Source organism: Carex rostrata, chromosome 19 (assembly GCF_964058835.1).
Source record: "Carex rostrata chromosome 19, lpCarRost1.2, whole genome shotgun sequence".
Classification (NCBI taxonomy): Eukaryota; Viridiplantae; Streptophyta; class Magnoliopsida; order Poales; family Cyperaceae; genus Carex; species Carex rostrata.
The window spans coordinates 8,454,874-8,472,245 of NC_135936.1; the positions used below are offsets into that span (position 1 = coordinate 8,454,874).

The following is a 17,372-nucleotide window of genomic DNA, read 5'->3' on the forward strand; positions in this document are numbered from 1 at the left end:
TATGTTTCGCTCCTCCATTACTAAAAAACTGGAAACTTCCATTTTAAATATTGCTTTCTTTTACCATAAAAAATAAGAAGAAAAATAAATTTAATTGAGTGAATTTTTTTTCTCAGTAGAAAGGAAATAAAAAGAATAAAATTAAATCAGCTGAGTTTGCAATACCTTAATTTGTTATCATATTACATTTTTCGTGGCTGTAAATGTAATTCAAAAATTTTGCTCGGACAGAAAAAGGTTATCAGCAGTTTTGGAAGAACTGGAGAGGAGAAAGAGCCTATCTCTGTCATTTACTGTTTCTCTCTCCCCACACCTACTCTTTTAATCGAAGATTCGGTTCTTACGCGACGCCCCGTCTCTGATTCCTTTTTCTCATTACATCTCCTTCCTTCTCTCTTCTTCGTTCCCATTAAAATTCTTGCCTGTTTCTCCTTTTCCTTTATCGCTTTCTCACAGAGGAACAAAATCAAACCAAATCCATGCTCTCCTCCATGGATCTGATTGAAAAAACTCGCAGATATCAAGACTACATACACGCTCTTGAAGAGGAACGCTGCAAGATTCAAGTCTTCCAGCGGGAGCTACCCCTTTGCCTCCAGCTCGTTTCGCAAAGTAATTTTTAATCAGATCAATCCATGCTTTGAAGTTACTGTCTTTCTGCAATTTTATTTGATTTTAAATTCTTGTTCTTCTTCTTCTTTTTAAATGCAGCGATTGAGAATGTAAAGTATCAGATAGATAGTATGGGGAGTGGCGAAACAGCGAGTGATGGACCGGTATTGGAGGAGTTTATACCGCTTAAACCGAGTCTATCTTCGTCTGACGAGGAAAGTGCGCATGACTTGAAAAAAGGCTCGGAGAAGAAAGCCGATTGGCTACAATCAGTCCAGCTCTGGAATCAAGAGCCTGATGCTTCTCCTCCTGCTCTCCCAGTGGTAAAGAATCATTCTCTACCGTCCTCCTTTAAAGCTGATTAACAATCAGTTCAGCTTTGCAAGTTTCTAAAAAAATTTAGATTTAATTGTTTTGCCTGGAAATTCAGTAAGATAGAGAGTATACTGGTATATCTCAATTATCATATAATTTAGAAATTTTATTAGCAGAATGTTGCTTATGCAGCACCATTTTGTCTTGTCACTTATCAGTAATGCCTCCCTAATGATTCCGTTTCTTCTAATGTTTCTTATTTTTATTAAGCTTGTTATATTGTTTAGAGTGCAAAAGCTAAGTTACATGTTGGGTTCTTTTCTGAAAATTAGGAGCCACCTTGTAAACCCATAGCTGTGAATGCACGAAAGATGGGAGGAGCATTCCAACCATTTGAGAAGGAAAAACTTGTACCGCTTCCGGCCACATCAGCCGGCACCACCAGCTCCACTGCTGGCGTCAGCAGTGGAGCTGCTGCTACCAGCAGCTATGTTTGTGCTGCAAGCGAGAGCAAAGATAAAGAACAAGAGAAGGAAAAAGAGACGGATAGTGAAAAAGGAAATGACAAGGGAAAGGATGACCCATCTCAAAATAACCGGAAGGCTAGGCGATGTTGGTCGCCTGAGCTTCATAGAAGGTTTCTACACGCGCTTCAGCAGATTGGCGGTTCTCATGGTTTGTCTCTTTCATTATCTATAGAAATTTTAAATCTTATATTAAAAAAAAAAAGAGAAAAGAGAAGTAGATTAATAGAACTCCTTGTTGTTACTGTTACCAACTGGTTGCTAAAGCTGTATTTTGATCATAATCGGTTGTATAGCCATTGTAGTCCTTCCTTTAGATATGTACAAATTTTTTATATTCCTATTACAATAATGGCATAGGATATGTACCGACTTTTTTATTTGCTTTAAAAATATCAATTATTGTACTTTCTTGCTTTAAAAATGTTTATTTCCAATCTAAAGGAAACTAAACAAATGCAGTGGCCACCCCCAAGCAAATTAGAGAGTTGATGAAGGTGGATGGTCTAACAAATGATGAGGTGAAGAGCCATCTCCAGGTAATTATTCTTATTCTCTTAGTTAGAACTCATATAATTTCATTCATCTTCTTAAATTAATGATAAGAAAGAGTTCCATATACCTAACAAATCTTCTCTCTCTAATTCCTTTTAATCTAAGGCATAAAAAAGTGGAATCTAATTAAGTACAAAAATGGGTGGTTGTTGTGTTTATGTTTGTGTTTGTTGGAATGCATGAAATGCAAGTCATTATCTACTGCATTAACCGACGCCTTAGCCCTTAGGCCTAGTTGCATTCCGGTGTATAATTTTAATATGTGCTCTGTAATGTTGCATCTAAGAAGTTTGAATCATTTAACAATATATGGCTAGTGTCAAAAGTTACTTTTTACATCATGTATGCAGTACTCAGAAGTTTATTAAATTGAGCTATTTCCACTTGTATTATTTTAATTAATAGGCTGGTTCTTAAGTTGGACCATAATTTTAATTCAGGAAAAATCATAGAATAAAAAAATCATAAGAATAGAATAACAATTAACAGAGCATAGGATGCTCCTATTGGCTTTTCAAAGCTGAGAAAGGACATGGCTGTCTCCTTGGAATATTCTCTTGCCATGCTTCCTAATAATTCTCATAATTTCCCATTGTGCCCATTGTGCTTTGTGAGAAAAAGAAAAGAAAAGAAAAGAGAAAGTCAGTTCCCACCCGTTGATGTTGAATCAACTCAAACCTTATGCTTTTGGCCTTTTGACCATATATATTTGAAAAATTCAATCTCAGTGGCCAGTGCCTCATTTTTCTCACCTCCTGCATTCAGTACTAATAGATAAATGTCAATTGTTTTGAAGAATGGGTTATTTTAATAATACTACATTGAATATTCCAAGTATATCTGGATTCCGCAGCATGGACCACACGCTAAGATTTGAAATAGAATTTTAAAAAATTTTGTTTGATCTTTTGATGGGGACCAGTCCCAAATCAAATGCATTGATTTTTAGATATGGATGATCTTTGTGGACCCATTACTTACCTGTGCAGTTCTATCTTCTGAGTAGGATATCTTATCTTTCTTTCTTAACAAGTAAAACAAAAAAAACAAAAAAATGAAAAGAAACAATAGTACTTATTTTTCTTTTGCTTGAATAGAAGATGATTTATATTTGGGATGAGCTCCTAACCCTTCATTTTCTTTGCACAAACAGAAATACCGACTACATACAAGGCGACCAAACTCATCAGCAGCTCAGAGCAGTACCAACTGCAGCCAACCAGGCCCACAATTTGTAGTGGTAGGCGGCATTTGGGTCCCGCCACAAGATTATGCGGCAGCTGCTGCTGCGGCTGCTGCAGCACAACCCTCAGCCGATATAAAAGCTCGATCCTCTAGAATTTACACCCCTGTAGCCTCAGTGCCATCTCCTCATCAACAAAATAACAAAAGACTGTTGGTAAATGGACCTAGATGCAATGGAAATTCAGAAGTGAGTCCGAAATCTGCATCTCCGTCAACTTCTTCTTCTTCGCAAACGACCACTGCTTCCCCTCCTTTTTGACTGTTTAGCACAGTTTGTTATATTTATGGCCTTGTGTGTCGTCGTTTCTTCTGTTATTTATTTTTTTTTCCATGGCAATTCCGCCATTTTTTGTTCTTCCTTCCTGTGAGTAGAGGTGCGCGTACATGTGTAGACATTTACATTAGTATACAGACTTGTATGCTTGAGATCTTTTCAAACTTTATTATGTTGAGCAATGTAATCGGTGTACAGTTGTGTGACAATTTTGGAACGTACTTGGAAAAACAAATAGAAATGAATACAATGCGTTATTATTTCGGTGCATGGTTTGGTAGATAGATTGGGATGACGCGTTAAAGTCTAAATTTGCTACTGACTTTTCACAAGTAGTCTCTTATCTAAACAAACATTTAATTAGTTTTGAGTAAAAAATGTCGACAGCAGATATCTATTGTGGGCGCCAAAAATAAATGCCGCTCCAGAAGAGAGAAATATAAGATTGAGCCAAAAAAGTTTAGTTTGGTCACGTGAAGAATTTATTTTCAAACAGAAAAGTTTAGCAATTAAGTAGATGTTACTTTCTTTAACGAATACTAGTTTCAACTTTCAAGATCACTAATTTATAACATTGCCTCAAAACGGACCGCCATTTTTTTTTTTATTAATATTTAACTTTAAATAAAAAATAACATAATTGTCCTTGCTAACTGCGATGGGCAAATATAAAAATGTCCAAACCGTCAAAAAAAATAGCTGATTTAGATTTAATTGAAAACCAGCCATAAAATTTTATTAACTTTTTGTCCTATTGCATACATATGAATTCATTTTCTAATATCTTACTCTTTTATATGACATAGACAATTTAAATTTTATTAACTTTAACTACAATTTATGCGCATTTGATCTGCATAAATTGAACCAATCCTGATTCCTTCACGGAATATGTTCAGAGTATCCAACAGTTTTGTTTTTGTAAGTAGTGATTCTACGAGGGAAAGATGGGAACGCAAATCGCTATCACAAAATATAAAAAAATATTTAAAAAAAAAAAAAAAAAAAAAAAAGTTGAGAACGTCCAACTCGATCAAGTTGCTATTATTTTGAACGGTCAGGCTTGGCAGAGAATAAGAGATAAGATTCTGTCCATTAAATAATTCCGACCTGAATCCAAAATTAGGTCATAGTTTAACGCGCGGCCACCAAGGCACCAACTCAACATGGCATATAATTAAATGCCATGATTAGATGCTTCTAACTGGCACCAACAACCGCCTTAACCATTTAAAACTGTGGTTAATGCTTAATTTAATTATAGAAGCTAGGGGTGTTTAAGTTTAACTATTCCCCTTGCTGCATCCTTCTAGGCTCCTTAATTAATTTTGGAATGTTCTCTCTTCGAAAGGGATATTCCCATGCACTACCTTGTCTAAAAAAGAATCTCGGAGCATCTTATGTGAATCATTCCAAGGTTTTAAGAGCATTTTGAAGAAATTAATTAAGCTGTGAGAAGCAATTTATATAATGCAGCACGCGCGCGGTGGGATCGTTTCTAAACAAAAAAGAAAAGAAAAAGAAAACTAATTAAAATCTGTAGCCAAAGCCAAAGCCAAAGGATCGATTTGCATTATGGTAAGAAGTTAAGCTCAATAATTTGTGGTTGACATGACAAGACTTCATATATAAGATGGAATCACTAATTCGTTCGTTTGACCTTGCGTGCAATTGCAAGAAAAGAATATTCCAAAGGCATGCATTTGCTTTGCACACAAGTGACAACTGACAAGTGACAAGCCATTTGGTTTTGGTGCTTTCTTCTCTTTGCAATGTTTAAATATTTGTTTCTGTCAGTGAACCAAAATTAGGAGTCTATTAATGAAGATAGAAAATACAAGATTAATTCTAGTAAATTGCACACAAGATATTTCTCTTATATATTCCGCAATTGACATCATTTAATTAGTAGAGTTTGGAGTTAATTATCACTTGTGCATATTCACAGTTGTACTGTACGTAGATCAAAGTCAAATTGATGAATGAAGATAAGAATATGGAATATTTAGGGAATATACTAACATAATTTATTTTTTTGGTCATTAAATAAATAAATAAAAAATGTTCTGTTTAGAAGCTCTTAGCTAGATACCTAATAGCTGTCAAGTCACCATCCCCTTTAAATATGTCATTAAAATCAAGGCAACCAATAAGGAGTTGTTACGTGTTATGAATATGAACAAGTCTCCACATAGACTGTTCTGAGTTCTGTACATAATTACATGTACAGGCATTTATTTAGATCATTAGATGCTTCTAGTATTGACGTTCTCTTCGTCACATAATTAATAAGATTTATTGGGTGAAGCTAGCTCTACTAGAGACTTTTATTTGGAGAATTTAGTAAGAAAGAAATAAACATATTTTTCAATTAAAATATTGATTACCCGAAGAAACTTTATATAACTTTCTTCTAGCTTTGTTTCAATTTTGAACAGAAGTGTCAAGTGATTTTTTTTTTTTACAGATATTGTCCTTGATCAGCAGACTGAGCTTTGAAATATATAGAAACCCACATAAGTCTAATTACGCAGTTACTCTTACGCATACTTCATTTTTACTAGGATTTATAATTTTTTTGGTATATATTGATAAATAATATGATAATAATTAGTGGTTAATCTTTCAGTATTCAATGTGTATTATTTTTTAACTAACAAAATTGTTATATCAATATTATGTTGTTATTAGTTGTAATATTCAATTTATGTCCGTATTTGTTAAATATCTGATCCATATGTGTATTCACAATTCATAACTATTTATATCCAAAAAAAGAAAAGAAAAAAAATACAGATACAATTTGACTATTACCGGTAGATATCTGACCCGTTTACACTCCTAGGCTAATAGCTTATGCTGAATTTAGAGCATAGTTTCCTTAAATAGGCCTACAGAGTTTGTAATATATATGTTGATGACACATTATTATTTTTTAAAGGAGATGAGTTAATAATTGAGAAACTTAAATAGACCTTAAAACTTTTGTAAATAGACCTTAAAAAGCTAAATTCTCGTTAAACTTTTGAGGGCATTTCTATCAGATGGTAAAGACACCCCACTCTCCTTTAAGAGATGTGGGTTCGATCTCAGCCAAAGGCTGGAAGATGTGTGAGTGTGTAGAGCCTACGGGCATATCTCAAAAAAAAAAAAAAAAATCCCAAAATCAAGTCCGTAACATCACTAAATATATATAGTGAACGGGAGGCTTAATTTATAGCGAGCAGATATCTAGAATTAATGTAGAATTGGTTCATTGCCAACTAAATATTTTGGGGATTCATTTTTATTGAATTAAAGATACCTTCTTTCTTATGGAACGCGCGAGGTGGCTAAGGGTAAAACAAAAAAAATCACCTGATCTGATCAGATGGGGTGTATGTACGTCTTTTTAATATTTGCAACTGATGAATTCTGAGATCGTGCACTGTACTCTTACTTGTGTTGCATCAGAGATCTTTATGATGATTTCAATATTTGATATATATGACAGTAAGTTCGCATGTGTTCATGAATGTGCAAAGAAATCAAAATATATAGGTTTTCCATTCATCATAGAACTGATAGCCACCAATTATTTGCTTATCTCAAAATCAAGTAGTGGATGCTCTTACTAAAAGCCTCTTTGAGATTTACTGTAGTTTAACTATTTTTGAAGAAGTACAAGCAGATGCAGTACATGAGGCCAATTAAATAGTTAAAACTACAGTAAAGAAATCTTTTTGCATTAAATAGTCGAGACCGAATCGTCTGCCCCCCAGGGGGTAGGAAATTCCTACCCCCAGAGTCACTGAAAAGTGGGCCTCTAATAAACAGTAACCAGTTAACTTTAACCCTTTAACAGTAATCGGGCCCACCCCGCAGTGACTCTGGGGACAGGAATTTCCTGCACCCCAGGGGGCAGGAGATTTGATCTCTAAATAGTCAAGCCTCTTTAATGTAGTTTAACTATTTAATTGGCCTCATGTACTACATCTGCTTGTACTTCTTCAAAAATAGTGTTAATCTACTTGTACTATGTGTAAGGGCTTGTGTTTCTAAAAAAATAAAAGCAGAAACAAAAACAAAAGGGTATTGGAATCCCAAGGATTTGCATATTTTACCAAAAAATAAAAAGCTAAATTATTGTTTATTTTTATTCTTAATGGTCTAGTAATAGTATTGAACTATAAATGGATATTCCCGTTGACCATTTTAGGTACCCATACGACCAGCATATATATATATATATATATATATATATATAGTAGAACAAGTTACCGTAATGGTAAGATTTATTGCTAAAGAAAAGTAAGATATATATATATATAAGACAAAGCAGCAGTTGTAGACTAGATAGCTCTTGTATTTGAGATGACCATGCATGAACCACATTTACATATACACAGCATTATATATAACAATTTCACCTCATAAACCTTATTGCGCGCAGAAGAAGAATTTTCGATCAGGTTAATTAGACTTATTAAGATTGTGACTGTTAATACTTTCTTATCAGATATATAAATTGGAGTGCTCCATTTTATTTGTCGCTGGCTTGATACCCCAAAATTTCAGATTAAAATCAATGATTTCACTACTACTGCAATCTGGGACAATAGAGTTCGATTTGATCTTCAAAAAGCACCCCGTACTAGAGTGGGAAAAATAAAAGTGCCGTGTCGTGATTAATACGTTGTGAATTTTGTTTTGTGCGCTGCTATGATCAAGTTAATTTTTCAAGTGTCATGCAGTGACCAAAATGTCAAGTGGTGGTCATAGCACGCCACGTGAGTCACGCCGTGACCAAATGTGACTCGCGTGAGCATTTGATCATAATTTAGGTTAGTCTATTTAAGATTCATCATTTGATATCTAACAGTCATAATTACACATGCCTCGTGTACACGTGCCGTGACAGTTACGGCACGCGAATGATCATGGCACCAGACACCAACACGTATGCCGTACCGTTCTGTTCCATTACCGTGCCATTTTGTGATAGAGCTGTCTCTGCCGTGTCATTTTTCCCACTCTACCCAATACTAACTTTTTGGATTTGGTTCCATAGAAGGAACTAGAAAAACATCATACAGTATTTGGCTAAAAGATGGCATCAAGCTATTGAAGTTCTGTTTTGGTAAATAGAATTAGTTGATATTATTTTGGCTAACTATGTTTAAATCATTTTCAGGTCATATTATCAGTAAATAGCTTAATTAATTATAACTATTATATGAGTACGTGTTATCCTTGTAATTCTGGTACTATTCCAGAAATAATATTTCTTCATAAAACAAGCGGACAGAAATATTGCCTTTGTTATGTTGTAAATTTAACACATAATTATCTGAGAATAATAAAAATCAGTTATTTTGGTTTACTGTGTAATGTTATAAGAGATATAGATTATGTACAAAGGATTTTACTAAGAGAAAATTTATATAAACGTGTTATAAGAAAATTAAATGGAGTAAAGGATTTAACATTTTGTGTGAAAAAAAAATTCAAGAATAATTCATTATTTGCTGGGTACATTTTGTTTTTAGTAGATTATCAAAAGTAGACCTTGTATATTAGAAGTAGAATATTATCCAACGTGTATATTCAAAGCAGAATGAATATTCAAAGTAAAATATATATTTTGAAAAAATCGTAAAATGAATAAAAAGTGTTAATAATAATATACCAAATAGGCATGAAGGTTAAAATGATACCCAAATATGAACGCACACCCAATCTTCGCTTTTTTTATATTAATTAAAAAATTATGAAAAAAATATAGAATGCATTAAACTGCAAAATGAAAGCCAGCCCCATTGAAGGGAGGGAAAAGATAATTAAAAGAAATGAACAAAGCCAAGAATTTGGCTAGATACTTAATATTACCATACTCACAGGTGTGGATTCAGAATTTTCATCAGGGGACAAAAACATATCAAATCGGATTTAAATAGCTAGTTAGATTTAAACCTGTTAACTAATTAAGTACTACAAAAAAAATATTTTAACTTATATTTTCCAATACTTTGACTTGTAATTTCTGATTATCTAACCTATAATTCTAATTACCAATTATAATTCAAGAAATTTATTTTAATTTTAACTCTAAATTTAACCCGAATTAAAAATCAAACATCAAAAAGGGAGCAAAGTCAATCGGAACATCTTAATCTGCTCTAAAATTCAAAATCCAGGGGAGGACAACTGCCCCGAGACTAGATGGGTCGGCCCCGCATACCGAAAAAAGCCTAGAAATGAATGTTGCTTATATTATGGATTCATATTCATAGCACTAAGATAATGTTTATAATTTTTCTTTAATCGATGATAGTACGGTCCCTTGACAAAGAAAAAACCATGTTTGATTTTTTAAATTTAAAGCGCGCTTTTAGGGAATATGTTAGGTATTATGTTGTTCAAATACAACAGAGTTGACATTAATAGTTTGAGGGTATTTTAAGAATAACAATGTACAATGAGGGTTATGTGGACTGTTAGAGATGAACAAAGACGAAATGGTGTCTTGATCCATTCAACGTACATATAACATAATAATATATTGAAACTGAACCTCTTAAGTCTTTTGACAGTCTACAGTACAAGCTTATAAGAGATATAGATTATGTACAAAGTATTTAATATTTTTTGTGAGCGAAATTCAAGAAGAATTCATTATTTGCTGGGTACATTTTTATTTTTAGTAGAATATCCAAAGTAGACCTTGTATATCCAAAGTAGAATATAAAACTAGGGTGTTCTTAAGCACCAAAGTGTTTGATGAACTTAACTCCAAAATCTATTATATCAATTTCAAATGACAAATTTAAGCCATTGAAATTCTTCTATTTCTTTTTTAAATTAAAATTCATCTATTTCACAAGTGATGAATTTACATACAAAAATTTTAAGTGTTCGAATTATTTTAGTATAAAGTCAAGCGGTGATGGACAGTTTACAAAATGCATTAAGCTACAAAATGAACGCAGACCCATTGAAAAGAAATGAACAAAACCCATAATTGGGCTAGATACTTTCATACAGAACAATGCCAAGAAATGAATGTTGCTTATATTATATATTATGGATTCCAATTCATAGCACTAACATATTATATAAATTTTCTTTAATCGATGACAGCGGTCCCTTTCACAAAGAAAATTGCATGTTTTATTTTTTAAACAGTTAAGAGCAGTGTTGTAAATAACGATACACATTCATCAAACAAATAAGATATCGCTAAGTGATTAATGAAGAATAACCAATTATAATTGGAAATAATCAGCTAATTATTCAGAAAAATCAAACATCACCAACAAATAATTGGTCAATTAATCAACCTAAACAAACTTTTTTACCACACTAGTTTGGAGTATGTTAGGCACTATGTTGTTGAAAAGCAAGAGAGTTGACATTAAACAAATTAAGAGTATTTTTAGCATAACAATGCAGGGTTATATGGATTGTAAAGATGAACAAAGACGAAATGCGGGTGTGTTGGTCCAATTCGCCGTACATTTCAATTTTTGTGTTGAAATTGCCTTCTCGTGTAAAACTTAAAACCCAACTGTTTATGGGCTATCTAAAAGCACATGAAAAAGGCCCAAGAAACATAGAAGAAAAACCTGGGCTAACTTTAGAATATAATAAAAAATGGATTAAGCGTGGAGATTTATTATGAGAATTATGGTTAGAAATCAACAAATTGGCTAGGATTTTGTTTCTCGACTTGAAAAAAAAAATAAAAAAATAGAAACTTGGACTTAACAAGTAATAGATAATAGAAAAACACGATAAAGAAATTAGACTAGTTATTACAGACCAGCTCTTCTCCATGTTGATCATACATATTTGCATAATGATTTGTTGATCCCATTTAATACCATAAAACTAAAAATTGAATGACAAAGGAGAGAAAACTAACTGCATGTCTCATACAGTCAGGTAAACACTTTCAGATTGCATAGGTGAGTCACAAAAGGAATGGCCAAATGCCTCTAATAGTTAGCAAAGCTTATCTTTCTAATCAAAGACAAATAACAGAGGTAATTTACCTTTCGGAATTAAATGTAACAATTGTAAATCAGTAATAGGACTATCAAATAGAAGACAACTTTCTTCTGACTCTTCAAGCAACTTTCACAAAACCTACAAAGGGACAAAAAGAATGAAAAAAGGGCCTTTATTTTCAGAATCAGGAATCAAGATGCAATTAATGATATCTTTGCAAAAAAAATAGAGTACAATAGTAAGGCTATGTGCTATGGGTTGCATAGAGGCCTCTATGCAACGGCTCAATATTCGAGTTTTCAAAATCCTAACGGTCGATCCAAACCGTTCAACATGATCTCCATATGAATATGTACTTGCAAACCAAATTTTACATTTTTTAGATTTTTTTTACTATTTTTTTATATTTTTAGAAAATCACTTGATCTAAAAAATTCTGCACCGTTCAGATATTTGATTTTCTTAAAATCTAAAAAAATAGTAAAAAAATTCTAAAAAATGTAAAATTTGGTTTGCAAGTACATATTCATATGGAGATCATGTTGAACGGTTCGGATTGACCGTTAGGATTTTGAAAACTCGAATATTGAGCCGTTGCATAGAGGCCCTCTATGCAACCCATAGCACCATAGCCTTACTCTACAATAGTACCTCATGCTGCTAAACATTACAGGGAGAGAAATTAATGGAGACCAGCCTCCTCATGGTTTTGATTTGAGGTGTTTTTCTTCTCTTTTCGAAGTGGCCTGAGAGCTTTCTTCAAGATATGTTGCCATTTCCTATTAAAGCATCAGGGATGCAATAAGATCGAAAACTTATTAGTGTGTCTTGAAATGCAACAACTCAAGGTCACACTGGCTGGTTGATGGTATAATTGCAAAATATTTGGTATTGGCTAGTGACAACCCAGCAGGTATTTCTCAGTGCTGTAACACACTACTAACCAGATTATCAAGTGTAAACACCTTATTCACCATAATCATGGATGTAAGCCCCATTAGTAATAATGAAAAGTTGAAAACATACCAATAGATACACAGACAAGCAGAAAAGAACTCGCAGGATTTTTTGTTATTTTACCTCACAGAAGAAATATGCTGTTCAATTATTTTCTCATCATCATCTGAAAAAGTATACCACTTGTCACCATTTTCAACCTGGTGCCAACTCTCCATATCTGTAATAAAACAAACGTAATATATACAGAACCAATATTGACCATTTATACTAGATGCGGAACATAAAAGGAAATTGTTGATAATTGTATTATCGCTATAGGGTGCTACTAAACTAAAAATAAATTAACTGACAAACAAAGAGGAACAATTCTTCTCAACCAAAGAAGAAAATATTAATGTAGTGGTTCCGCAAACCTCTGTTGCGGGACGTTCCTTTTTTTTAGGGTTCAAATGCCTCTCCAATTCTTACATCTACAGTTTTTAATGCTTGATAATAACAGTCTAAAACTTTGATAACAAGATGATACCTTTAAATAATACCTAAAGCACTTCTCTGTGTGGATATATATTGCAGCATTCAGTCTCTCATTTTAAGGCCCTCTTTTTATGAGCTTTTAATATTTTCAAAGATTTTTACTAAAATAGCATAAACATGAAAGAACATCAAATTTTCATCACATCAGAGATGATTTTTTTTTTTTCATGGTGGATATTAAACAAGCTGTGCAATACCTTGGAGCAAGATTACAGAGCCATTCAAATAGCCATCAAGCTTCCAGTACACACGTCCCTCGCCTTCCAAAAGCAGAGGCTCTGTTCCAAATGCACATCTTTGTTTTTCTATTATTTCACCATCCAATTTTTATGAAAAAGAAAAGCATTTATGTCAGCACATCAACCTAGTGTACCAGTAAAATTAAGTGTATTAAACAAATAATAGACCATAAGACATACTGAGAGACAAAGAATCCATTGTTTCCATGAGCTCAGCATGAGCTTTCTCCGTCTCTTCTTTAATTTTTGAGACCATATTAGCATGCTCTTCAATAGTTAGAGCAGCAGCATCTCTCTCTGACAGAATAGCCTTCGCCATATCATTCCTCAACTTTTCTTTAATCCCCTTCTCCTGCATGGAAATCACCTTTAACATAGACTTTTACAACTTCAGCTATGTGGTTCACTTTAAATAATAACAAGAACAGTTTAAGGTGATTCATGCATTGATGCATATTGTAGTTTTCTTTGCCTCGTAAAAAATTTCAACCTTCAAACATCCCTATTTATCTTTATCCACACTGTAAAATGAAGCATTCATGTAGTGGACTGGTCTCTTTGATTCAGATTTTCTTTTATTTATAATGCCAAAAGTACCTGTTAATCTGGCAGACTTAGACAATCATATCTTAGCCATTTGGTGAAATTCAATATCAAGATATACCATTGAGAGCTCATTTGCACATCAAAGATTATCATTTTGGTTTGGTTTGGTTTTGTTTTGCTTTATTGATCCAGAACTTGATACTTAGGTAAAGTCTCAATTAAGCCTTAGTCCATACCTAATCTGAGAAAATGACCACAAGATTTTTGATATACAGAACATATTGTTCCTAATCAATGTTGACCCTGGCACTGAATAGAAAATTACTACATCTGTAATTACACCAATTTTTCAATACCCGGTGACATATTTAATTACAGTGTCTTTAAGCACTTAGGTTGTAACTGGTACAACCAGGTTGATACCAAGATCCGTTGCAGAAGGCTTATTGAGGATGTGATTCAATCTCCAGTTAATCTCATAATAACTTTGTTTGTTTTGTTGTTGTTTTGTGCTTCTAAATTTCTTTGGCCGTTTTCAATAATTTAGTGCAATGCATAAAGTGTCGAATGTAAAGCGTGAGGTTTGCCAAAATTGACATTATCTCAAATCCACATAAATAGAAGGTTCCTTAATAGTTTTGTGAACACAACTGATACACCTGCCAGGATTGTTATCATAGGCGGAGCCAATCGTGGACAGTAGGGTGCAGCACCTGCCCCCACCCCTCCACTCAAGAAAAAGTAACTATCCACCTTACTTTTGGTATGTGAAAAGACAAGTGCAAAACTATGCTTGTAGTCTAAAATAATTTTAAGATTATACCCCCCCCCCCCCCCCACCCCCCCACCCCCCAATAAACATTGCACTGCAAATCACATTCTAGCTCAACCCCCACAATGCTGTGATTTAGAAAAGAACAATTTGACATACCTTTCTTTTGGCGGCCAGAAACTTATCGCTATTAATCTTCATATCTTCCTTTGACTTTAAAATTTTATCATCTATAAAACATCTCACTTTCCTAAAAACAGAAATATTAGTTAATTGACCATACAGTACTCTGATGTACTGGTACAAAACAAAGAGAGATATGAGTCCAACTTACTCAGTCAAGAGGGACTCATCACATAGAAAATTCAAAATGCGCAATTTCCAATAGGAAGTTAGATTGTCATATCCCAAAATGCCATTAGTTAGGGAATCTTCAGGTAGGCCCTTAAGGTAATATTCTGACTCAGAAATGAAGTTTTGCAGAGATTTCAACCACGCATCTCCCTTCTTTGCTGATCCAGAAACAGATCTACAGAAAACACAAAAAATTATCATTAGATGCAATTAATGCAAGAATTCTACATTTTTGCATTGTGAGATTGTACAAACCGTTCTCCTCTGTCAGTTTGGATTGTGGAGAGAAGATTAATTTGAAGTTGTATGCTTGCAGAGGAGAGACCACGACGGCCCACACGGCCTTTTGCAATTTCTTGAAGTATGCATTCAGGTTGCCCCCTTTTTATATTAAAAATCTACAATATAGAAATTAAGGGTAGCAAGTTAGCTATGTAAAAGAAGTCTTTAGGAAAGCACTCATATCTCCAACTCTCACAACCTTTGAAAAAGTACTGCAGAACTCCAAGAACTGCAAAGCTAGCCCGACATTCTCTGGGTCCACATCAATACCCATGATCTCTGACAAGTGGGTACCACAAGGAAGTGTGTTGATCTCCTCCTCAAGCTCCTTTAGCTGCTTTGTGGCAACATCTGCCTCGTTCTGCTTCCTCAAATATGGCTTAAGCTTTGCAATTTTCTCTTTACTGATAGGGTTGTTGCTCAATTTTTCAACATTTTCTTTCATTTCTACATCATTTGTAGGATCTTGTTTGTCAGATATATTACTCCGGCCTTCCTTTCTGGGCTTTTTGAAGAGCCGTTTCTTGACTTTTGACTCTTTACCTTTGTTCTCTTTATCTTCATCATGCCTCCTCTTTTTAGGGGTAGCAACCTTTAAATTCAACTAGTACATAATAAATACTTCTCCAGGAAAACATAAAGTAATTTTTATTTTGAGTAATTTGGAACAGAAGAAAACCTTTGGGCTTGCTTTTATAAAGTCACAGCCCCTTTTGTCTAGCAACTCAGAAACAGAAGAATAGCCAGTAGCCTTTGCTGTGTGTATCATTATACCAGTTGGAAGGTGCCCCTTCTTCTTCCTACAAAAAGAGAATCTGTTATGTACATTGACACCTCTAAAGCATTTTTCATGAACTTTGTAGATGAGAAATATTGATAATTGCTTAACAGCAAAGTAATAAGAATCATATTATTATTTAAAAAGTAGGAAATTGTGTTAGTTTGAATGTCATTTGGGTATAACAACTGACATGCAAAAGCTACAGTTGCAAATGTCGCGGCATTTTGGGCACATCCAATTGTTCAACTTGGCCATTTCTTCTGCTTTCTCGCCGTATCTGACCCGTCACAAAAAATAATAATAAATTAGACTGAGCAAACATGCATTAAATCAACAATTTCAATGATGATATCTACCTATTGAAGAGACATTTATGACAGAATTTAATCGTGCAGAGTTTATCTTTCTTCATTTGTGAGCATGCAACCATGAAATCCATAGTTTTCTGCCGACACTGCAAAGGAAAAAATGTTCCTATTATTGTAACTGTGGAGTTAACCAATTTTCAATTTTTACCAGGCATTCTGCATTAAAATTAAAATTTCTGAAGTATCTTCAGTAGAAAATCAAATTTATCATAGTGCAGGTTGCGTGCCAATTCATGTGACAGGTAGTTGCAACTCATCCCACATTTTTAAGAGAAACCAACAACCTGAAACACAGTTTCATTTAACACCAGTACATGGTTTATAATCAAACTTGGCCCAAATTTAGATTAAATCAGCACCATTCTATTTGTTACAAAACCTCCACGCTAATAATTTTAAAATTTCAAGCTCTCCAACGAAAACAGAAGGTCCCCAGAACCTATTGACGCAGAAAACTTGCAAATAAACTGATTTAGAACTTCAATTGATGGAATAATTTCAAATTACTTTAGGTGTTAGTTACAGTATCAAAAGAATTTGAGGCGAAAACTGTTGATAAACCAGACCAGAAAGCTAGATTTGCTACCTGATGGCAAGTCTTGCCATTTTGGGGATCGTAGATGCGACCACCAACCACCCGCACACCCGGTTCTTTGTTCCTCTTTTTCACCGATGGGGACTTCGCTTTAACTTTGGTGCGATCCAAGGGTGTTCCCGTGCTTGCCTCAGCAGCCTTGCTGCTCTCGCTACTTACAACTGCCATGTCTTGTTGAATTGAGAGGAAGAGGGAATTGAGAAAAAATTGGGAATTTGGGAGGCAAGAGAAGGTTGCTTGGGACTTATAAAAAGGTTTTTTTATTATCTCCGTTGATTTAAACCGGAGACGTCCATTCTAATTGGGAGGATAAGGATATAGTGCAATCCCTTGCACAGAATAAAAAATGGACAGAACAAAAAAATAGGGGAAATGGAGATGGGGTGAAGGTATTAAATAATATTCCCTTTTGTGCCGGGGTTTCAAA

The 17,372-nt window shown here is 34.0% G+C and overlaps 2 protein-coding genes across 3 annotated transcripts; one reads left to right on the top strand and one right to left on the bottom strand.

The window, feature by feature from the left end:
• Positions 1-285: 285 nt before the first annotated feature.
• Positions 286-3,785, top strand: LOC144571883 (transcription factor NIGT1-like). The gene is made up of 5 exons (XM_078321283.1): positions 286-612; positions 712-935; positions 1,260-1,602; positions 1,914-1,990; positions 3,160-3,785. Exons 1-5 carry the CDS (start codon positions 480-482, stop codon positions 3,508-3,510), a joined length of 1,128 nt encoding a protein of 375 aa, XP_078177409.1. The 5' UTR covers positions 286-479; the 3' UTR covers positions 3,511-3,785.
• Positions 3,786-11,288: 7,503 nt separating this feature from the next.
• LOC144571884 (uncharacterized) lies at positions 11,289-17,166 on the bottom strand. Of its 2 annotated transcripts, none has more exons than XM_078321284.1 (13): positions 16,937-17,166; positions 16,339-16,436; positions 16,173-16,259; positions 15,881-16,001; positions 15,401-15,793; positions 15,175-15,317; positions 14,900-15,094; positions 14,725-14,815; positions 13,428-13,614; positions 13,206-13,313; positions 12,595-12,691; positions 12,166-12,293; positions 11,289-11,652 (listed from the first exon to the last, which is right to left on the bottom strand). In XM_078321284.1, the coding sequence occupies exons 1-12, from the start codon at positions 17,111-17,113 to the stop codon at positions 12,197-12,199; spliced, it is 1,794 nt and encodes a 597-aa protein (XP_078177410.1). In that variant the 5' UTR covers positions 17,114-17,166; the 3' UTR covers positions 11,289-11,652; positions 12,166-12,196. The 2 variants fall into 2 exon arrangements, with proteins under 2 accessions (XP_078177410.1, XP_078177411.1); XM_078321285.1 differs by having other exon boundaries at positions 13,428-13,599; positions 16,937-17,165.
• Positions 17,167-17,372: the final 206 nt, after the last annotated feature.